Source organism: Sminthopsis crassicaudata, chromosome 1, assembly GCF_048593235.1.
Source record: "Sminthopsis crassicaudata isolate SCR6 chromosome 1, ASM4859323v1, whole genome shotgun sequence".
Taxonomy (NCBI): Eukaryota; Metazoa; Chordata; class Mammalia; order Dasyuromorphia; family Dasyuridae; genus Sminthopsis; species Sminthopsis crassicaudata.
In genome coordinates, this window is record NC_133617.1 from 168100275 (window position 1) to 168124445 (window position 24171).

General features: G+C 34.6%; 1 protein-coding gene across 2 annotated transcripts in view; it reads left to right on the top strand.

The window, feature by feature from the left end:
- Window positions 1–22852, top strand: part of DSP (desmoplakin) — a 48430-nt gene extending 25578 nt beyond the window's left edge. Inside the window, exons 6-24 of one of the 2 annotated variants that reach the window (XM_074271138.1) lie at window positions 263–313; window positions 1627–1788; window positions 3091–3195; window positions 3574–3669; window positions 4314–4439; window positions 4961–5113; window positions 6252–6406; window positions 7797–7923; window positions 8173–8374; window positions 8769–8989; window positions 10431–10597; window positions 11242–11380; window positions 11789–11982; window positions 12614–12776; window positions 12988–13071; window positions 13474–13581; window positions 14187–14285; window positions 15479–17773; window positions 18833–22852. In XM_074271138.1, coding sequence (XP_074127239.1) covers window positions 263–313; window positions 1627–1788; window positions 3091–3195; window positions 3574–3669; window positions 4314–4439; window positions 4961–5113; window positions 6252–6406; window positions 7797–7923; window positions 8173–8374; window positions 8769–8989; window positions 10431–10597; window positions 11242–11380; window positions 11789–11982; window positions 12614–12776; window positions 12988–13071; window positions 13474–13581; window positions 14187–14285; window positions 15479–17773; window positions 18833–22051 — 7866 coding nt within the window. In that variant the 3' untranslated portion in view covers window positions 22052–22852. The remainder of the gene's footprint in view (window positions 1–262; window positions 314–1626; window positions 1789–3090; window positions 3196–3573; window positions 3670–4313; window positions 4440–4960; window positions 5114–6251; window positions 6407–7796; window positions 7924–8172; window positions 8375–8768; window positions 8990–10430; window positions 10598–11241; window positions 11381–11788; window positions 11983–12613; window positions 12777–12987; window positions 13072–13473; window positions 13582–14186; window positions 14286–15478; window positions 17774–18832) is intronic. The other variant, XM_074271147.1, reaches the window with a different exon arrangement.
- The last annotated feature ends 1319 nt before the right edge of the window (window positions 22853–24171 follow it).

Sequence of the window (24171 nt, forward strand, 5' to 3'; positions counted from 1 at the left end):
TGAGAAAACAATTCTATTCATATTTTCCATTCTGGAAAAATTAAGTGCCTATTATATCCAGGATAATGAGAATGATTTCAGGCAAATTTTCTGGGTACAACTAATTTAACTATGGTTGGAAGATTCTTTTATACTTAGAACAAACACTACCTTGAATGGAAAGGATCTGAAGCCAGATCTGAGAAAGAGGTCAGGAATAATACGAGAACTAGGTTTAATTCATAGGGAGCATTGAATAGTAACTGCTTTTATTTTCTTCAAGCGTGAGAAATCTGCAATATATCAACTGGAAGAAGAATATGAAAACCTTGTGGTAAGCACATGTATTTTTTTTTTTTTTTTTAGAATTTTTTTTCCACAGTATATATGCATGAGTAATTTTTTTTATAATATTATCCCTTGTATTCATTTTTCCAAATTATCCCCCCCTCCCTCCACTCCCTCCCCCCGATGACAGGTAATCTCATACATTTTACATGTGTTACAGTATAACCCAGATACAATATATGTGTGTAAATACCATTTTCTTGTTGCACATTAAGTATTAGATTCCGAAGGTATGAGTAACCTGGGTAGATAGACAGTAGAAGCACATGTATTTTCCAAGTTCATATAAATCATATTCATGTGCAGTAAAGGATATTGCTGTAGGAAAAAATCATAAATGTTTTAAAATTCTATTAAATTATCATTTTGTATTTATTGAAGAATTCACTACAGAAATTAAATTAGAAAAAAATTGTTCACACACGGTTCTTTTTGTAACTAGATAATTGATAAGTAGTTTGTGATAATAGGGATTATCGAAATGGTTATTAAGCATTAAAAGGCGACATAAAATTAATGAAGTTTTTCTCCCTTGCATTGTATTTCTAATCTTTTTGTATAGAAAAGTTAAAAATTTGTATTGTTTTACCATCATTATATGAGAGTGATATGTTCTATAACAGTGAAGGGATGCACAGGAAGGAAGAAAGTATTTATAACTGATTCTCAGAGTCCTTTTTTATAAGACAATAATGCTTTTTAGAATGATGTAATGGATAGCATATTTATTTTGAGGTCATAATAACCTGTGTTTATATCTGATCTTTATCCTTTACTTGCTATGTGACCTATACAAGTCCCAGGTCTTGGTCACAGGATGCTGAAATTTAAAGGACATGTACATTTGAATCATTGAGATAATACTCATTAAAAAGTACGTGCCACATAGTAGCCCCTCTATAAATTCTAGTTGCTTATTATTAAAATTTAGAGCTATGAGGAGCAAATGAGAAAATATAGATAAAGTGTTTTGTAAACTTTGAAGAACACCATAATGTTAGCTGCTTCATTGGCAGCAGTCTTCACCATTTTTCATACTTAGCAAATATGATTTTTGTGACATTGGCATATCCTTTTTTAACAATGAAAAAGGAGATGACCATAGGTAATTTTTATGGCCAGAGCAGGCCATATTCTGAAGCCTATTCATCTTTTTTTTTTTTTTTTTTTTTTTTTGCTGTTAAGAGAGAGGTCACAATTATTTTTAAATGAGTATTTGATCCCAAGAGGGGCATCAGGTGAAATTCTTATATAATTCTGCATTTGATCATTAAATTGATGGGTTTTGAAATTTTGCAGAAAGCATCCTTTGAGAGGATGGATCACCTTCGCCAGCTCCAAAGCATCATCCAGGCCACTTCCCGTGAGATCATGTGGATTAATGACTGTGAGGAAGAAGAGTTACTCTATGATTGGAGTGATAAAAACACAAATATTGCCCAGAAACAGGAGGCTTTCTCGGTAAGTGTACTTTCTCTTTACCTCCCCATTATCACACCTGCTTAAATTTTCTCACCATTTCAGCCTAGAAACTGATATGATGATAGGTAATAATAAATATTAGATGCTTTTCCTCTTTGGTTAAGCTCTTTATATTCCAGTCCAATGAATACCAAAAAACTATTCACTTGAAGTGGCTTTTCATAGTGGTCAATAGCATAGCAATCAATTTAAGAGCCATCAGGGTGGTTCAGAGAGAGAGAGCCCTGGACTTGAAGTTAAGAAGTTATGAGTTCCAATCTAGCCTCAGATATTTAATAGCTATGTTAATAACTCATTTAACCTCTGTTTGCCATAGAACACTTACCTCCCAGGATTGTTGAGGATCAAATGAGATATTTGTTGAAAGAACTTAGCACTTTGCCTAGCACATAGTAAGTGCTATATAAATGATATATATTTTATTTTTTTTTTAATTTAATTTTATTTTTTTATTCATTTTCCCAAATTATCCCCTCCCTCCCTCCACTCCCTCCCCCCGATGACAGGTAATCCCATACATTTTACATGTGTTACAATATAACCTAGATACAATATATGTGTGTAAATACCATTTTCTTGTTGCACATTAAGTATTAGCTTCCGAAGGTATAAGTAACTTGGGTAGATAGACAGTAGTGCTAACAATTTACATTCACTTCCCAGTATTCCTTCTCTGGGTGTAGTTATTTCTGTCCATCATTGATCAACTGGAAGTGAGTTGGATCTTCTTTATGTTGAAGATTTCCATTTCCATCAGAATACATAAATGATATGTATTTTAAAGAAAGTTCTGTTTAATCTTGTGATGTTTAAAACTTTTTTTTTTTTTTTTTTTTACATTTAGTTTCTTCCCTTTAATTACATGGAAGCAAAATTTTTTAACATTCATCTAAAAAAATTTGAGTTCCAAATTCTCTCTTTCTCCTTTTCTCTTGTTGAGAAGGAAGCAATTTTGTATTGATTATACATATTCAGTCATGCAAAACATTTCTATTATTAGCCATGTTGCAAAAGGAAATACAGACCAAAAATTGAGTCATTTAGACTCAATTAGTTCTTTCTCTGGAAGTAAGCTAAATGTTATTATTGTTAACATTTAGAAATAGCTTATTCAAAGTTCATTGATAACTCAGAAGTTGTTAAGTTGCTAAGAAAATCTAGTTATCTCTACCATTATTAAAAAAACAAAACAAAACAAAACAAAAAAACAGTGAAAGAAATGGAATGCTGATAGATGACTTGTTTTAAAGAATTTGTTTGTACTTGATCTTTTCTTCCCAGATACGTATGAGCCAGTTGGAACTTAAGGAAAAAGAACTCAACAAACTGAAGCAAGAAAGTGACCAGCTTGTTCTCAACCAGCATCCTGCTTCAGACAAAATTGAGGTAGACTTCTTATATAACATTTATATTATAGTGTCGGGATCTAATTGAAAAGCCCCACAATTGGGAAAAGTGGATGTGTGGAAGTCTTTTTCACTACCATAGAGTTCTATTCAACATAGTCTAAATTCTAATTTTATGCCAATATATTATACTTCTGTATCAAGCCTTGTTATAACAACTAACTTCACCTTAAAGCCTGTTGGATTGTTGAACAGCCCTTTTTTTAGTGTAGGAGAAGCTCATTTAACTTGGCACTAAAATCACAAATAATTTCCTAAGTATCCAGTCAAATTGAAAAATGGTGGTTTGTTCCTCTGGCCACCATTAAATAGAAATAGCTGCTTAATGACATTTTAAACAACTCCTGTTTTCTTGCAGGCATACATGGATACTCTGCAGACACAATGGAGCTGGATTCTTCAGATCACCAAATGCATTGATGTTCATCTCAAGGAAAATGCTGCCTACTTTCAGGTAAGGTTTTTCTCCTACAGTAATAAATTATTTATTTTAGGGATTTTTTTCTTGAATCTGTTTTTAAAGAGCAAAAGCAAAAAAGATCACCCCATAATGCATAAATATATACATTGTTCTTGATTGTATGTATTTCTGTATCATCAAATGATTTTGGGGCAAAGAAGGCATTCCAAGACATTTGATTAGAAAATTTAACATGAAAAAATTTATCCTTTTGATAATAGACATTTTTAACTATCTCTTAACTCTGCTCTGGGGCAGCTAGGTGGTACAGGAAATAGAATGCCAGGCTTGGAGTCGGGAAGACTCACCATTCTGAGTTCAAATCTAGCCTCTAAAACTTATTAGCTATGTGACCCTGCACAAGTAATTTGATCCTGTTTGCCTCAGCTTCCTCATCTGCAAAAGAGATGGTATATCATTGCAATATCTTTGCCAAGAAAACCCCAAATGGAGTCGCAAAGAGTTGTCTATACTACCAAAAACAATTGAACAACAACAAAAAATTGTTTTTCTCATGCTATGAAATAGAGGCATTAGCTGATACTACTTATATCCTACTTATTAAAAAGTAATTATTGCATTTTCATTGACATGTTCTTTAAAAACTATCTAACTGTGATCATCATTCTCCTTGGTAGTTTTTTGAAGAGGCTCAATCAACTGAAGTCTACTTGAAGGGCCTACAGGATTCCATCAGGAAGAAGTATACCTGTGATAAGAATATGTCTTTGCAACGCTTATTGGAACAGATCAAAGAACTTGAGGTATCTTAAGTATAAAATCTTTGGTTACAGAAAAAAATGTAATGCAGTAGGACTCCTGTTCATTTAGCATACCACTCATGATTACTGGTCTATTAGTAAAGAATCCAATATAAATAAAATAAAACCCCAAGGTATAAATGGATTCTTGATCTTTCATAGATCAAGTTATGTGAATTTCTCTGCATGTTCAATTATCAAGTCATGTGAACCCTTTGCAAGTTTCTTGCCAAAGTGAAAACAAAGAGAACAGTGATTTCTTAGTCTCAAAAATCCTTTGGAAAAGAATTTAGAAGTTTAAGCAATCCTTCCACACTATGGTATTCATTTTTGCTCTTTTAATTCACAGGTAAGTAGCTTATATAATGATTTATCTTGAAAGACTTTCATTCTCCCCCCAAAGAAATATCAATATAGTTATAATAACTTATATCTTAACTTATAACTTAAGTATCTTAAAATATTTTACTAGAAAATTCTTAGGCTATCACTTTTAAAACTGTGATTTAAAAATACAATTACAGAAAGAACGAGAGAAGATCCTTGAATATAAGCGTCAGGTGCAAAATTTGGTAAACAAATCTAAGAAGATTGTTCAGTTGAAACCTCGGAACCCAGACTACAGGAGCAACAAACCCATTATCCTTAGGGCTCTGTGTGACTACAAACAAGACCAGGTAGGTACTGACTGGTATTTTTGAGGATTCAAAAAGTTCTCTTCCCTAGAGGGTGTTCAGAAGTAAGAGACCAACATTTGACTGGTGTTTCAATTAGCTTGACAATAGATGGTTTCAACACTTTTATATCTGGAAGATCCATTTAGCAAAAAGCTCAATAGTTTGATTTTTCCTGTGGATATACATAATTATTGAACTTCTTTAGGGAACATCAGCTTTAAATGTATATGTAAATATATGTTTTCTTCTATGTTATCTTAAGAGAGAAGTAATAGGGAGGTAGAATAGTAAACTGAATAAAAAGAGAATTTAACACAAATTTTATGTAGTAGTTATATATTTTTTATTTTATAGACCACTCAGCAAACATAAGGATATCAAATATTAAGCAATTCCATGTTTTCATTAATTAAATAGATAATACTTTCCAGTGTTTTGTTGTGGGTTTTTGTGTGTGTAAAATGTTATATCTATCAGTACAATAAAATAATGAAATTTAGCACTGATCTATTAACCAGATTTATCCTGACTGCTAGCTTGGAAATTAACAAATATAATGTCCAGGTTAAGGAGCTAGAAGGAATTTTGAGATTGATATACATCAAAATAAAGACAATTATCTCTATTTAACAAACTAGGGACCCAATATGTGCTCACATTTGGTAAGGTAGTATTTCTCTGACATGAAATTGAATATACTTGGGGTTTTGTCTTTTTAAATTTCAAAGGGAGATGATTATGATATCTTTGACTGATGGAGGCCCATTCTATCTTTCTCCCCTGTCTCGTACATACTTACACAACATATATTATAATCTGAAACATTTTGTGCTCTTAACTTCTTCCCCTTCCCCATGAGTTCACCAGGTGAGACAAAAATTACTTGAATTTATGGCTTACTCAGGCCATGAAACATTCCTGAGTGCAGCCTGAACCAAATTATATTGCAATTGGAAGTATTTAACAAAATAAATAAAAATACATTAAAACATAGATAATGTTAATTTGTGGTGCATGGGGATCTGATTCTACTTGAGTTTGACCCAATTGGTCTACATGACCTATAAGTTCAAATCTAATTCTGGTTTCGTATTATTCTATGAATAGAAACAAAAATACTTTTGTGCTTTTGTGACAGAAAATAGTACACAAAGGAGATGAATGTATCTTAAAGGACAACAATGAACGCAGCAAGTGGTATGTGACTGGCCCAGGAGGTGTAGACATGCTGGTCCCTTCTGTTGGTCTCATTATTCCTCCTCCAAATCCATTGGCAGTGGATCTTTCTTACAAGTAAGTTTTCTGCAAGTCTCACATATTAGTCCCAGCCATTAGCTGGGAGTTGGGGAGAATGTCTGAAGAATGACTACATACCCCAAAATTTAAAAAAAATTTTTTTTTTTTTGGTAAGGCAATTCGTGTTAGGTGAATTGCTCAGGATCACATAGCTAGTAAGTGTTGAGACTGTCTCAGGCTGGATTTGAATTCAGGTCCTTCTGACTCCAGAACCAGTGTTCTATCCACTGAGCCATCTAGCAGGCTCCAAAAGCATTTTTACAAAACTGTTTTTTAGTTTTTAAACTAAAAAAAGATATACAAAGACAATTCTGCCTTTACTCTCAATATTGTATATGATGAAATTTTATAATACCTACTCTTACAGGGTTTTGGAAGATTTGAAAAAAAGGCATTATCCTACTAAAGAAAAAAAATCAGCTGTGATTGAAAAGAGGAGTCAATGACATTTGTCATTTACCTTATCTATATTTTTTCTTTCTTTAAAAAATTATTTTAATATTTTAAAACATTATTATTGAAGAAATTACCTATGAATGTTCCCAGCATATGAATAATTTTGTATTTAGCAACAAATACAAGTGAAATATCAGCTTATCAGTCAATCACCAAATATTTATTAGACACTTAACTATGTGCCAGACTCTGTGTTGAGATTACAAATGGAAAAAAAGGAAAAATAGTTCCTGCCATTATTGTGCTTATATGTTAATAGGAAAAGTCAACACTTAAAAAGAAGATAAAAGGGAGGGGAGAAGAATGAGGGGACATGGTGGGAATAGTGAGGGTAGGGGCAGAAAAAGTTCTGGAGTATAGCCTGGAGAGGAATAAAACAAACCTGTCTTGGTTCCTTTCCTTAAATGGTGATTCTGGGAGAAGTCATCAATCAGGAAAAGACACTCTTCCAATGTGTGAATTCCAGGACTGGAATAAACATGGTAGAGAAGGTCTAGAGTGAATTTTGGAGAGGAATGAGAGTATATGTGCAGTATTCACTTTGATTCAATGAGATAATGCTTATGCAGGACTATATTACCTGTAAAGTGATATATGAATGTCAGGGGCTATAATTATTTGTTTTCTCCACGGTGGCTGATACAATACCTTGTACAGAATAGTTGTTCAATAGATATTGTTTGCAGTATTGAATTTATGAACTATTCTTGGAAAATCTGTTAATCCGTTGACTTTTCTCTAGTATTCAGAATATTTCAAGGTCATCTTTTCCCATTACCAATTAGGAAAATCTGTTGACCAAAATACACATATACAAATACAGCTATATAATATATTTCAAAGCAAAGTGTTTTTGGGTTCTCCATGCAGTGGTCAGTTGTATATTATTTCTTCATTTAATTTTAAATCTCTTTCCTTTTCATTCTTCTAGGATTGAACAGTATTATGAAGCCATTTTGGCTTTGTGGAATCAGTTGTATATTAACATGAAGAGTCTGGTATCATGGCATTACTGTATGATTGATATTGAGAAAATCAGGGCAATGACCATTGCTAAGGTATGTACCTTTGAGAGGTTAGAATGGGATTCCAACCCACATTACCCATTTTGTCAGGCTGGTTGGAGGGCTTTGGAAGCTAGTGCTGATTAATCTTATTATGAGATGATCTAGGGTAGATCAGTTGTATCCACTGAATAATCTCTAAATCACCAGGGATCTCTTTCAGTTGGATTGAGCATGTAAAACAGGTAATATAACCGTATTCTTGATTGCTTGTTTAACAATTTCTTCCTGTTTTGTTTTCAGCTGAAAACAATGCGCCAGGAAGATTACATGAAGACAATATCTGATCTTGAGTTACATTACCAAGAATTCATCAGGAATAGCCAAGGCTCAGAGATGTTTGGAGATGATGACAAACGGAAAATACAGTCTCAGTTTACTGATGCTCAGAAACATTATCAGACCTTGGTTATACAGCTCCCAGGTCACCACCAGCATCAGACAGGTTTGCATTTTCTCTCTCCATGGATTAAATCAATAGGCTGTTTAGAAATGAAATATTTTGTATAACTTTAGCCATTTGGGCTCTTGGAGGTATTTGGGGACATTATAATCTTTGAAAGAAGTTTTTGTAAATATTTACAAAATCAGGCTTATTTAATTTGCAAAGAACAGTGGATTTTTCAGCAAGCAAAAAATAAAATCCAGCTGCTTCTGTGGTTCATGGATTTTTGCTTTACATTTATTTCTATGACAAAAACAGAGGTTTTTCATTTCCCTTCATTAAAAGGGTTCAAGGTATAAGTCTCATGATGAAGATAACGCTTATATTCTTTGATTACTTTTTCACATCTTATGAACCTTTAACATTTTAAATTCCATGTTTTTTTTCTTTTTAGTCACTACAACTGAAATCACTCATCTTGGCAAAGATCCAAACCAAAATCAGGTCATTGAAGTCAACAGAGAAAATGACAAGCAAGAAACATGGATACTGCTGGAACTTCAGAAGATTCGTCGGCAGATGGAGCATTGTGAGAATAGAATGACTCTTAAAAACATTCTTCAGGCTGACCAAGGTTCTTCTCATCATATCACAGTGAAAATAAATGAACTAAAGGTATGGATTTATTCAATTATATTAAGCATTTTCTTAAATTTTTAGTAAATTCCAGTTGTACTTCAACTTATCCAAGGACCAGGTCATGTCTAGGTGATTTCAGTGTGAATTTTTAAAACTCATCAGTTTTAAAACCAGTTTTTATATCATTCTAGTTTTGTGTCAGAAGTAGTTTGCACTTCTCCCAAAGTGCTGAGAGGAAAGAAAAATGTTACAGTAAAATTTTTATAAAAGTTTCTTTTTCCAAAGTTGCCATTTGCAGAAAACAATATATAATAAAATGGTAGAGTTTAGTGCTATTCCTACTTTCTGACATGGTCTAATATATGACAAAGTTGACATGTTTTCCTCTCCAAAAAATGTACATGCCTGTCATCTAAATTAGAAGTAACATTCTTTTGCTATCTTCTAATAAAGATGAAAAATTGTGACTTCTTAACAATCAAGATGCTTTTGTCCAATGTTATTCCTGTTTCTGAATTCACTTAATATTACTGAGAAGTTTTAACCCACCTCTCAGTATTTTCACATTGCTGCATTTCTATAAATAATTTGTTTTTGTTGACTAAAATGTACTATTTAGAAATGCCTTCATTATCTGACTGTACTGTAAATGGCAGTTCAACTGTTTAGAATTCTGCTTTGCATTTTTGATCAAAATAATATTAGGTATCTTTAAGCTTTAGTAGTTTGAAAATGCACTAAGACTTTAGGAAACTCTATCATCTGATAAAAGAGTTTTACATGCATCCTCTCATTTAATCTTACTATCCTTTTGAAGTAGAAGTTACAGGTATTGTCCCCATTTTACAAATAAGGAAATCGAAGCTCAGAAAGTGTGATTGACTTGCCTATGATCAGATAACAGTTAAATGCGTCAGAGGCAGGATTCAGATCAGATCTTTGCTGACTCTCATTCTAGCACCTTTAGCATGCATATGTCACAGATCTTTGCTATGTCCAGATCAGCTATCAAAGTAACAATCATTCTAAGAGCCATCATGGTAACTGCTAAATCCAAAATGCTTGAATATGTCTTTAATGTTGTGTATAAATTTATGATACTCATCCAAATCCTTTTATTCCAACTCTGCAGGGCACACTTCACAAATGAGAGAATTCAGGTAGGGAGAATAAGTGACTTATGCTTGGTCACAAAGCTAGTAAGAGTTGAGATTAGAACCAAAATCTTTCAACTTAACTCAAAACTCTTAGAGTTAGACAGCATTCTAATGATATAACCTAAATTACCTCTAGATTGATACAAATGTAATAATAAGCTACTTTTTAGAATTTTTTAGAAGATAAAAAAGCCAGCTTTTTTTCTAATATTGAGTAAATAATCTTTAGTGAACTTTCTTTGAAGTAAAGAAGAGTTAAAAACAGATATATAGACACTTGAAATGTGTTGACATAGGCATTTTTTTTTTTTTTTTGACAGGGTGTACAGAATGATTCACAGGCAATTGCTGAAGTCCTCAACCAGCTCAAAGATATGTTAGCTAACTTCAGAGGCTCTGAAAAATACTGTTACTTGCAGAATGAGATATTTGGGCTATTCCAGAAACTGGAAAACATTAATGGTGTCACAGATGGCTACTTAAATAGGTAAAGAACATTAAATCTATTAACTTAATAGTCTAAGATATCTTCCTTTTCCAAAATAATAAATTCTTACTTCCTTTCTACGTACAGTTATTCTTTTCCTTTTGTTCTTTAATAAAGGTTTACTTAACATATCTTGGGATCTTTAGATCATATTTTCAACTTTTTAATTTTAAGTTTCTAATGTATCTTAGAAAATACCCTTTGAGATTATGCTTTAAGGAATAGGCCTTGTAATTTTCCCTGTGAATGTGATTTATTGGATTGTATCGTTATAGAGGATGTGTGTGTATGTGTATATATATATATATATGATATATGTGAAATATATATTTTACAAATTTTGTAAAATTGGGTTTTTTAAAATTACATTTAAAATGTAAAAAAATACATTTCCTATTTATATTTGGGGATCAATGGAGTAGAATGGAAAGAGCTAAAGTTAGAATTGGAAATACTTCGGTTTAGGTTATGATTTCCCATTTGCTAGTTAGATGACCTTTAGCAAGGAACATTTCCAAGCCCCAAGTTCTTTATCTGCAACCAGGGACTAAAATACTTTTATTATATACTTTTTAGAATTAAGGATTTGTGTGATTATTAAGTGAGAATTAATGTAAGTGAAAGTGCTTTGTAAATTATTACAGTTTATACTCAGTGAGAGGACTACTTCAGGCTATTCTTCAGACAGAAGACATGCTGAAAGTATATGAATCTCGACTCACTGAAGAAGAAACTGTTTGCCTAGACCTTGATAAAGTGGAGGCTTACCGCTGTGGACTGAAGGTATTTTGTTTCACTTTATGGAAAATGAAAGAGGCCGGTACTCAATTTTATAAACATATATATATAAATTTGCACGCATGTGTATATGTATGCACATGCATATATGTGCTTATAAATGTGTATAGATGCACACACATAGAGAAAAAAAAAAGAGGTAGTTTCACTAGATTTCCACTTTTTTTTCAGGATCATTAGCTCATATGTCCACCAACTCATTATTAGTAGTTATCCTTAGTCAATAAAAATTAAGGGACTAAATTATTTGTACTATAAAATTGGCATGATTACAAAATATTTAGAAAGACAGTTTTTAAAAATTGTACCATTTTGGCTTTGTTATCAGTGTTCAACAGCATGGAGTTAAAGGAAGAAACTCATTAATACTCTCTATTACTGTTTTTTTTCCAGAAAATAAAAAGTGATTTGAACCTGAAGAAGTCATTGTTGGCTACTATGAAAACTGAGCTACAGAAAGCTCTGCAGATCCACTCACAGACTTCCCAGCAATATCCACTTTATGATCTGGATCTTGGAAAGTTCAGTGACAAAGTCAACCAACTGTCAGACCGTTGGCAAAGGATAGATAAACAGATAGACTTCAGGTTGGTTGAGCTTCCTTATGAGACCTTTTCCTTTGTTGGGTTGTTACTGAAATATTATCACTTTGAAAGTTAATGGGTTTTTAAAAATATGATTCTGCTTTGTGGATGAAATGGTTCAGTACATGCTGAAAATATTTAAGTCATTTATTAGTTCCATTTATAGTCAGCACTTCTTGAAGTGATTAAAAGGGAAACTACCATAAACTAAGATATGTCTAGTCTGAAAAAATCTATGAATGCTGGGATCATATCCTGTTTAAGTTTTGTATCCTTCTTATTGCTTATCATAGTGCTTGGTACATAATAGTTGGTTAATAACTGTTTATTGAATGGAATGGAATTGAATGTCACACTTTAGCCTGAAAGGGCATGAGCCTTATTCTCCTTCTTACCTAAATTGATCTTGTACTTGGAAAAATATAGTCAATGAGCTAGCATTTAGCATGCTCTTGTATTCTTTCTAAGTTCTGAGTGTGACTGAATGTAGTAGAAAACTTGTATAGTCTTTTCCAAAAAGCCTGTATAAATGAAATATAATGCTAATTATTTTACTCAAAAGTTCTTGAAATTGCAACTTCAGAGCTTTTTAAAGGAGGAATTTTAATAATTTCATCATTTCTTTTATGATCAGATTATGGGACTTAGAAAAACAAATTAAGCAGTTGAGAAATTACCGGGATAATTATCAAGCATTCTGCAAGTGGATCTATGATGCCAAACGTCGCCAGGATTCTTTGGAATCCATGAAGTTTGGAGATTCCAGTACAGTTATGAAATTTTTGAATGAACAAAAGGTACAAGCTATTTTGATGTAATAGTTTTAATCAGTCATCTATACTGGCTCAACATAGTTATTATCTGTGTTTTGAAATATTAAATCTTTAGTATTTTCAACATAATTAAGGGATCTTTAGGGCATCAGTTGAAATAATTGTATCTGCTATGAAAAAAAAATGCTTCATATACATCAAAATCACCACTTAAACATTTAATTTTCTTATGTAGAATTTACACAATGAAATATCTGGTAAACGAGACAAATCAGAAGAAGTACAGAAGATTGCAGAACTCTGTTCAAATTCCATTAAGGTATGTTTTATTTATGACCATATCAATATTTCATTAATAATGTTACTTCTGCTATATTTTCCTATATCTTTAACATAAAAGCTTCTTAGGATAGTGATTGTAGTTCTTTTTCTTTATAGGGGAGAGAAAATGATAAATGTTTATTAATAAATTTGAATGCACCTTAATTGTTGGTTTCCTTGGCAATAATTCAATATTATTTTGTATATTTTAGGATGAATCTGCATCACTTTTGAGTAATCTATGTCATAGCACATATTTATATGCTTAGGACTTTATACAGCCTCTGTTTTGTATTTATTCCTAGGGATGTAAATTGTTAAGGAAATTTAGACCCAAATTACTTTTTGGAGGTCCATTAGGAATTTATTTTTCTTAATCTCTCTTTTTTTTCCTTTCCAGGATTATGAACTTCAACTTGCATCATACACCTCAGGACTGGAAACTCTGCTCAACATACCTATAAAGAGAACTATGGTTCAGTCCCCTTCAGGGGTCATCCTGCAAGAGGTCCATAATAAAATTTGTTACATTAAATTTGGGGAGGGGGATATCATAAACAAAGCAATTTAGCTTTGTTGCTTTTGACAATCCTTGACTCTTCTAATGTGAGCCCTTTTTTTTTAGAAAGTATTTAAACTCAGTTTGAATTCATTTGAAAAAATGTATATAAATTGTGATGGTCAAAAAGATGGTTGAAAAGGGAGATTAAAATAAATGATAACTAAATTGAATCTCTCTGAGAAAATTGTTAGGAACATACATCTGCATTAGATAGTGGAGGGATTAAATGCTTTGGCAGATCTGGTGATCTCCTCTTGGAATAATATTTTTAAGTGCATAAGATAAAATACCTAGGATTAGAAAAGAAAGTAATTATATTAAAATATATTTAATGGTTTAGTAGAAACTGTGTAGAGGTACAGGATTGCATTATATGACTTATAAAGATCTGCTGATAGTTCTTTATTTTGCTACAACTCTGGACTTTTGCACTACTATGCTTACTATGCTACAACCTAAAATATATCATTATTTCAAAAGACATACTGGTAAAACTTTTAGAAATCTTTGGAATATGATGGATTTTTTGTTTATTTTTTTCCTCTCCTTAGGCTGCAGAAATCCATGCTCGGTACATAGAACTTCTTACAAGATCTGGAGACTATTACAGATTCCTAAGTGAAATGTTGAAAAGTTTAGATGACCTGAAGGTAATTAGTTTGGGTGACTTTTTTTAACATAAATAACAAAACACAGTAGAACTTTGCTGTCATCCCCCCTCTATTACATGCTAGACATGACATGAATAAAGTCTTAGATCCTTATTAAATGTAATCATATATGTATAAAGTTTGATGAAATTCATTTGACTTGTTAGGCAGATGGTAATCTTGTGCTCTAAGACCATGGTAATGAAGGGCGCTCCATTTCTTATTACCAACCAAAATCTTGATTACCTTAAGGTATTATTAAGACTTTAAATTTTTTTAAAAATCCTTAACATCTATTGATCTCTTTCTTTTAAATTTGTCAGTATGCACTAGACTGATAAAATTCTTCATATTGAGAATATAAGTATAGTTTTGTTATTGCTTAGCATTTCTGTCTGGAGTGATAAAAGAAGTTTCTCTTGTCACCCTTCTTCCCCAAGAAGCTCCCTTTCACAATAAATTTACAGATTTGCAACTGGATAGCTTTGAAAGTTACATGTTGAGTTTGTTATAAAGGAAGTATTAACTAAGGGGTATGTATGGTTTCATGGGTGTTCTATATTGGAGATGCTCATTTATTTGTGAGCTCCATGAGGTCAAAGACTGTTTTTTTTGCCTCTTTTTGCATTCTCAGTGCCTGGCATTTAATAGGCACTTAAGATTGACTGCTAAGTTCAAGAGTTAAAAAGGCTAAATGCACTACCTCCCCCAAATAAATAAACAAAAGTTTGCTCATCTAAAGTGTGATCAATAGTTAATAAACATTTTTATACCTAAGAATAAAAACCAAAGACACAATTTTCAAAAATATTCCTTATTTTACAACTGAGCTTAAAAAAAAAGATGAATAGAGTTCAAAATAAGAAAAGTCTTCACAATATCAGATATTGTGGATAGCTGTTTTCTACTTTATTTATGCATAATTGTGATTTTATTGGTATAAGGAGCTCCTAGTAAGATACCTCTTCATCCAAAGCAGATCCGCTACTTTTCAGTAATTTACATCTGAGAGAGTTGTCAGGAGGCCATAAAAAATTAATTGACTTACCAAGTTCCCACAGTAGAGGTGGGTCTTGAATCTGGTTCTTCTTGACTCTGAGGACAGCTCCTTAACTGCTCTAATATGAAATGTGTATGAATCCGGGGTTAGAAATGCAATTACTTCAACATATTTTGTTCTTTCAATCCAACAGCTGAAAAACACCAAAATTGAAGTTTTGGAAGAGGAACTTCGTCTTGCCAGAGATGCTAATTCTGAAAACTGTAACAAGAACAAATTCTTGGATCAGAACTTGCAGAAATATCAGGCAGAGTGCTCCCAATTCAGAGCAAAACTTGTGAGCTTGGAGGAGCTAAAGAGACAAGCTGAGCTGGATGGAAAATCAGCCAAACAAAACCTAGATAAGTGCTATGGGCAAATAAAAGAGCTCAATGAGAAGATCACAAGACTTACCTATGAAATTGAAGATGAAAAGAGGAAAAGAAAGTCTGTGGAGGACAGATTTGACCAACAGAAGAATGACTATGACCAACTGCAGAAAGCAAGGCAATGTGAAAAGGAAAACCTTGGGTGGCAAAGATTAGAATCTGAAAAAGCCATCAAGGAGAAGGAGTACGAGATAGAAAGGTTGAGGGTTCTTCTTCAAGAGGAGGGCGCCCGGAAGAGGGAATATGAAAATGAGCTGGCAAAGGTAAGAAACCACTATAATGAGGAGATGAGTAATTTAAGAAACAAGTATGAGACAGAAATTAATATTACGAAGACCACAATCAAGGAGATATCTATGCAAAAGGAAGATGATACCAAAGGTCTCAGAAACCAGATTGATCGACTCTCAAGAGAAAACCGAGATCTGAAAGATGAAATTGTCAGGCTGAATGACAGCATCTTGCAGACCACAGAGCAGCGAAGGAGAGCTGAAGAAAATGCTATTCAGCAAAAAGCTTGTGGGTCTGAGATTATGCAAAAAAAGCAGCAGCTCGAGATCGAACTTAAACAGGTCATTCAGCAGCGCTCAGAGGACAATGCCAGGCACAAGCAGTCCCTCGAGGAGGCTGCAAAGACTATTCAGGATAAAAATAAAGAGATAGAAAGACTCAAAAGTGAGTATCAGGAGGAGGCTAAGCGCCGCTGGGACTATGAGAATGAGCTAGGAAAGGTAAGAAACAATTATGATGAGGAAATTATTAGTTTAAAGAATCAGTTTGAAACAGAAATAAACATCACCAAGACTACACTCCACCAGCTTACCAAACAAAAAGAAGAAGATACCAGTGGCTATCGGACTCAGATAGATAATCTAACCAGAGAAAACAGGAGTTTGTCAGAGGAGATTAAGAGACTGAAGAATACTTTGGCTCAGACCACAGAGAATCTTAGAAGGGTAGAGGAAAATGTCCAGCAGCAGAAGGTGACTGGCACTGAGATCTCTCAGAGGAAACAGCAGCTGGAATTTGAGCTGAAACAGGTCATTCAGATGCGCTCAGAAGAGAGCATAAGATACAAGCAGTCACTTGATGATGCTGCCAAAACCATTCAGGATAAAAACAAAGAACTTGAAAGACTCAAACAGTTGATAGAAACTGAAACAAATCAAAGAAAATGTCTGGAGGATGAAAATGCAAAATTACAAAGAACACAGTATGATCTGCAGAAAGCAAATAGTAATGCTACAGAGACAATAAGCAAACTGAAGATTCACGAACAAGAACTGACACGTCTGAAAATTGACTATGAAAGAATTTCTCAAGAGAGAACAATAAAGGACCAAGATATTTCAAGGTTCCAAAGTTCTCTAAAAGACCTCCAATTCCAAAAACAGAAAGTTGAAGATGAATTGAGCAGGTTGAAGAAAACTGCTTCTGATGAGTGTTCTAAGAGGAAGAAGCTAGAAGATGAACTGGAGTCCATGAGGAGATCCTTAAAAGAACAAGCGATCAAAATCACCAACCTGACACAGCAGCTAGAGCAAACATCCATTAGCAAGAAGAGAAGTGAGGATGACCTCAGACAGCAAAGAGATGTATTGGATGGACATGTGAGAGAGAAGCAGAGAACTCAAGAGGAGTTGAGAAAACTGGCATCAGAGGTTGAAGCCCTGAGGAGGCAGTTGGTGCAGGAACAAGAGAATGTGAAACAGGCTCACTTGAGAAATGAGCACTTCCAGAAGGCAATTGAAGACAAGAGCAGGAGTCTTAATGAAAGTAAGATAGAAATAGAGAGACTCCAGTGTCTCACAGAGAACCTGACCAAAGAACATCTGATGCTAGAGGAAGAGTTACGGAACCTGAGACTGGAATATGATGAGCTACGAAGAGGAAGGAGTGAAGCTGATAGCGATAAAAATGCTACCATCTCTGATCTAAGAAGCCAACTACAAATCAGCAACAACAGAACCTTGGAACTACAGGGGCTGATTAATGATTTACAGAGAGAAAGGGAAAATTTGAGACAGGAAATTGAAAAATTCCAAAAGCAGGCTATAGAGGTATTCACAAATATTTGATCATGGCTTTACTTTTTCTCAATTCACTTAAATAGTCTTCTAACCTTAAGTAGTTTTTTTGCTATTCCAACTAACTCTAATTATCTTTATCCGCTGTGTATTCCCTAAAGCATGACCATGAATCATAATCCAGAAAACTGCTTGACAAGAACTTTTGATGCTTTGTCCTTATGCCCTGACCCTTAGCCAAAATTTCATATGTGTATAACCTGCATGTAACTCATTGGAGTCCTTAAGAGCAGGTGGGACGTTTGGGATATGAAGGCAGGACCGCATCTGTCTTGCTTTGCATACTAGACAATTTCTTCATTTGAATATATGCTTTATATATATAAATACATATATATTTATAGAGATCTTTAACATGTATCTGCATGATTTCAAATTTGCTTGAATTAAAAATTATCCACTCAACAAAGCTGTTTTCTATGTAGGTTTTTTCCATCCTTTTTCTCTTCTTTCTTAGTGGTTATTCTCTTTTCCTTTCACTACTCCCTTGCATGTTGCTTTTTTGCATGTCAATTTTAGTGTTCCTGGGTTTGTTTTTTGTTTTGATCTCTTTTAACACCTAATTTTTAAAAAATTGATTTCTTTAACTTCTAATATGTTTGACTTCTATAGACAATATTTGTGTGGGAATAGAACTGTGTCGGTTTCATTAGAAATACTTTCCTACCCATATATATAGCAATATGCAAATACAAAGTATTTATCTTGCTATATTAAATATTTTAGTGTAAACATAATACACATGATCACCTTTAACAAGATCAAAATTGCTTTAAATTCACATAAGAGATCAAGATAAGATAGTTAGGGTTGCAATGTCTCCATTTCCTTTGAGGAGATAAGAGTGGTGAGTATGAAGAAATAGATGTTGGGTGGCAATGGAATAGATTTTAAAGAAAGCAAACTTGTAGAATGACAAACTGAAGACACAGATTGGAAGGGAAAGAGTGTGCACATTAGCACCAGAGAGGTTTAATTACGAGAAATAAAATCAATACTGTTATTTAATTTATTTTTATTTTTAAATTTTAGGCATCTAATAGGATTCATGAATCCAAGAATCAATGCACTCAAGTTGTGCAAGAAAGAGAGAGCCTGCTGGTAAAAATCAAAGTCCTGGAACAAGACAAAGCAAGGTTGCAAAGATTAGAAGATGAACTGAATCGTGCAAAAGCCACCCTGGAGTCAGAGATGAGGGTGAAACAGCGACTTGAGTGTGAGAAACAACAAATTCAGAATGACTTAAATCAGTGGAAAAGTCAGTATTCCCGCAAGGAAGAGACTATTAGGAAGATTGAATCTGAAAGAGAAAAGAGTGAGAGAGAGAAGAACAGCTTAAGGAGTGAAATTGAAAGATTGCAAGCAGAGATCAAGAGAATTGAGGACAGGTGCAGACGAAAGCTGGAGGACTCCACCAGGGAAACACAATCGCAGATGGAATCAGAACGTTGTAGAATGCAGAGAGAGATTGATAAGCTCAAACAGCGTCCATATGGATCTCATAGGGAGACACAGACTGAAGAGGAGTGGTCCATTGATCCCTCAAAACTGATGTTTGATGGGCTGAGGAAAAAGGTGACTGCAATGCAACTCTATGAATGTCAGCTGATAGACAAAACTACTTTGGACAAACTCTTGAGGGGGAAAAAGTCAGTAGAAGAAATTGCTTCTGAAATCCAACCTTTCCTTCGTGGAGCAGGTGCTATTGCTGGGGCTTCTGCTTCTCCTAAAGAAAAGTACTCTTTGGTGGAGGCCAAGAGGAAGAAATTTATTACTCCAGAATCTACAGTAATGCTCCTGGAGGCCCAGGCAGCTACAGGAGGTGTGATCGACCCCCATAGAAATGAGAAGCTGACTGTTGACAGTGCCATTGCTCGGGATCTCATTGACTTTGATGATCGGCAGCAGATCTATACGGCAGAAAAGGCTGTCACTGGCTTTGATGATCCATTTTCAGGCAAGACAGTATGTGTTTCTGAAGCCATCAAGAAAAATCTGATTGACAGAGAAACAGGAATGCGCCTATTAGAAGCTCAGATTGCTTCAGGAGGCATTGTGGACCCCGTTAACAGTGTCTTTTTGCCAAAAGATGTCGCTTTGTCCCGTGGGCTGATTGATCGAGACTTATATAGGTCCCTTAATGATCCCCGAGACAGTCAGAAGAACTTTGTGGACCCCGTCAACAAAAAGAAGGTCAGTTACATGCAGCTGAGAGAAAGGTGCAGAATTGAACCACACACCGGCTTGCTTTTACTGTTAGTACAGAAGAGGAGCATGTCATTCCAGGGAATCAGGCAACCTGTCACAGTGACTGAACTGGTGGATTCTGGAATTTTGCGGCCATCCACTGTAAATGAACTCGAATCAGGCCAGATTTCCTATGATGAGGTTGGGGAGAGAATTAAGGATTTCCTCCAGGGTTCCAGCTGCATAGCGGGCATCTACAATGAGACCACAAAGCAAAAGCTCGGCATTTATGAGGCCATGAAAATTGGTTTGGTTAGACCTGGTACTGCCCTTGAACTTCTAGAAGCTCAAGCAGCCACTGGTTTTATTGTGGATCCTGTCAGCAACCTGAGGTTACCAGTGGAAGAAGCCTACAAACGTGGATTAGTGGGCATTGAATTCAAAGAGAAACTCCTATCGGCTGAACGGGCAGTCACTGGGTATAAGGATCCAGAAACTGGAAACATCATCTCCTTGTTCCAAGCCATGAACAAAGAGCTTATTGAGAAGGGTCATGGAATTCGCTTATTGGAGGCTCAGATTGCAACAGGGGGAATCATTGATCCAAAAGAGAGCCATCGCTTACCAGTTGACATGGCCTACAAGAGAGGTTATTTTAATGAAGAGTTAAGTGAAATCTTATCAGACCCCAGTGATGACACAAAGGGATTTTTTGATCCAAACACAGAAGAAAATCTCACCTACTTGCAACTAAAAGAGAGATGCATGAAGGATGAGGAAACAGGACTTTGTCTTTTGCCCTTAAAGGAAAAGAAGAAACCAATACAGACATCACAAAAGAATACACTCAGGAAACGGAGAGTGGTCATAGTAGACCCAGAAACCAATAAGGAAATGTCTGTTCAAGAGGCCTACAAGAAGGGTCTTATTGATTATGACACTTTTATAGAACTCTGTGAGCAAGAGTGTGAGTGGGAAGAAATAACCATCACTGGATCAGATGGCTCCACCAGGGTGGTCCTAGTTGACCGGAAAACAGGCAGTCAGTATGATATTCAAGATGCTATTGACAAAGGCCTTGTTGACAGAAAATTCTTTGAGCAATACCGCTCTGGCAGCCTCAGCCTCACTCAGTTTGCTGATATGATTTCCTTAAAAAATGGTAGTAGCAATATTGGTAGTGGTAGTAATGGAGATGAAGTTTTCAGTAGCTCTCGACATGAATCTGTAAGCAAGACCTCTACCATTTCCACCATCAGAAATTTAACCATCCGGAGCAGCTCTTGGTCTGACCCCTTAGAGGAGACAAGCCCCATTGCAGCCATCTTTGACACAGAAAACTTGGAGAAAATTTCAATTACAGAAGGTATAGAGAGAGGGATTGTAGACAGCATCACAGGTCAGAGGCTGCTGGAAGCTCAAGCTTGTACAGGAGGCATCATCAATCCCACCACAGGTCAGAAGCTTTCACTTCAAGATGCAGTCTCCCAGGGCCTCATTGACCAAGATATGGCGACCAGGCTGAAGCCAGCACAGAAAGCATTTATTGGCTTTGAAGGTGTGAAAGGGAAGAAGAAGATGTCAGCAGCAGAAGCAGTTAAGGAGAAATGGTTACCCTATGAGGCGGGTCAGCGCTTCCTGGAATTCCAGTACCTCACTGGAGGCCTTGTTGACCCAGAGGTTCATGGAAGGATAAGTTCTGAAGAGGCTATCAGAAAAGGGTTCATTGACGGTCGAGCAGCTCAGAAGCTTCATGACACTAACAACTATGCCAAGATCTTAACCTGCCCCAAAACCAAATTGAAAATATCCTACAAAGATGCTATGAATCGATCCATGGTGGAAGATATCACTGGGTTACGTCTGCTGGAGGCAGCTTCAGTTTCCTCCAAGGGTTTGCCAAGCCCATATAATGTATCTTCTGCTCCAGGGTCCCGTTCAGGGTCTCGATCTGGATCTCGCTCTGGCTCACGTAGTGGATCCAGGAGAGGAAGCTTTGATGCATCTGGGAATTCATCATATTCTTATTCCTACACATTTAGCAGTAGCTCCATTGGGCATTAGTTAGTTGGCAGTAGTTGCTAGGTCTTGTCTTTATATGAACCTATACTTTTATTAAATAAAAAGTTAAAGAAAAAGAAAGAAAACATATTTGTAGTGGTGATAATATAGTTTGCTCTTAGGGTGATGGCTTATTAGAAATTGAAGCAACGTTTAAAATCAGATAGTGAAGCCATTTCTGGCTACTTATCTTCTCAGCTCATCTCAAATGAACATGATTTGCTTTGGGTATATTCTGTGTAGTAGTAGTAGTAGTAGTAATCATTTGTAAGAATATCAAAATTATGTATTTAGAATTATTTTTTTTTCTTTTATTTCCCATTTAAAGTTTTGAGTAATTTCTGAAAAAGGTTTTGTTGTTGCATGTACTTTATGCTGTTACTCATTTTAGAAATTAAAAAATTAAACTGATAAGATTTTTAAAATCACAGTGTATTGTTACCTAAAATTTTTTCAATTTATCGTGTAACAGCTCCCAATTTGAATGTAGATTCACAACTACAAAATAAACAAGTTAACAAAAAATAAGTAGCCCAAACACTATGAAATGCATTTTGTATTTTAGTTCTTCAGTATGGGCTCTGATCTAAAATGAAATATTTGGAGTTTTTGTCACATGTATTCGAATGTACTTTAATGTACGTTTGCTATTTCTGTAACTAAACAGAATGTGCATGATTGTTAGTAGCCTTTCCTTTTTATTAATTCACCTGAAGTCTGTTAATCTTGACTTTTTCTTTGTAATCTTAAAAAGGGGTCTGCAGCAAGGTTGCTCTTCTGGCAATAAACTTTTAAACTTTTAAATGTTTTGTGTTTTCATTTAAAAACTGATTGTAAACCTAAAGAAAATTAGAAATAGGTTTTGGTCACTTAAAATATATCTAAAAGTGGGCCATAAAAAATGATGAGAGATTTCTATTCTTATGTTTTCTTAGAAAGTTGACCAAGTGTTTTTTTAAGAGGATAATGTTTTATAAAAGAAAGAAGTATTTATTAAGCTTCCACTTTGTGCCAGGCATTGCACTTAAATGCTTTGTGATTCATTTGATGATCATAACAACCCTATGAGAAAAGTGCCATATTTTCCTCATTTTACAGTTGAAGAAACTGAGGGAGACAGGTTAATGACTTATTCAAGGACTCTGCATGAGTAAGGAAGGCATGAGTTAATATCAAGAATTTATTAAGAACCTACTATGATTGATTAAAAAATTGAGTTAGGCATTGGGGATATAAAAGCAAAAATGAAATCCCTTTTCCTGAAGCTTATATTCTATCAGAGGAGACTATACAAATAAACACATACAAAATTCATACAAAGTAGGTACCAGACATCCATGAATAGGATGGTTCTAGCAGCTGAAGGAAAATAGTCTAGGTAAAATGAAGCTGAATTTGTTTAATGAATAAGTTTTGAATAATAACTCCAAGTGTTTGAACTTCAATTTACATTTCCTACTTAGAATATGCATTAGTTTTTACTGATACTGGCTGGCAGGAAAAAAAAAAAAAAATCAAAGCCTGCTTCTCCCCCACATTCCAAACTGACACCAATATGAATCTGACTTCTCCTGGGCAAACAGTTATTTTATTAATATTTTTTAATTTTCAAAGCATATGCAGGGATAATTTTTCAACATTAGCCCTTGCAAAACCTTGTGTTTCAATCTCACCCCCACCATGGAAAGTAATCCAATATATATTAAACATGGTAAAAATATGTTAAGTCCAATATATGCATACATATTTATATAACTTGCTGCACACAAAAAATCAAAAAGGAAAAAAAAGAGAAAAAACAAGCAAAAAACAACAAAAAGTGAAAATGCTATGTTGTGATCCACATTCAGTTCCCACAGTCCTCTCTAGGTGTAGATGGCTCTCTTCATCACAAGATCATTGGAACTGGCCTGAATCATATCATTATTGAAAAGAACCACATCCATCAAAATTGGTCATCTTACAATCTTGTTGCCGTGTACAATGATCTCCTGGTTCAACTCATTTCACTTAGCATTAGTTCTTTTAAGTCTCTCCAGGATTCTCTGAAATCATCCAGCTGATCATTTCTTCTAGAACAATAATATTCCATAACATCCACATATTCATTCTCCAACTAATGG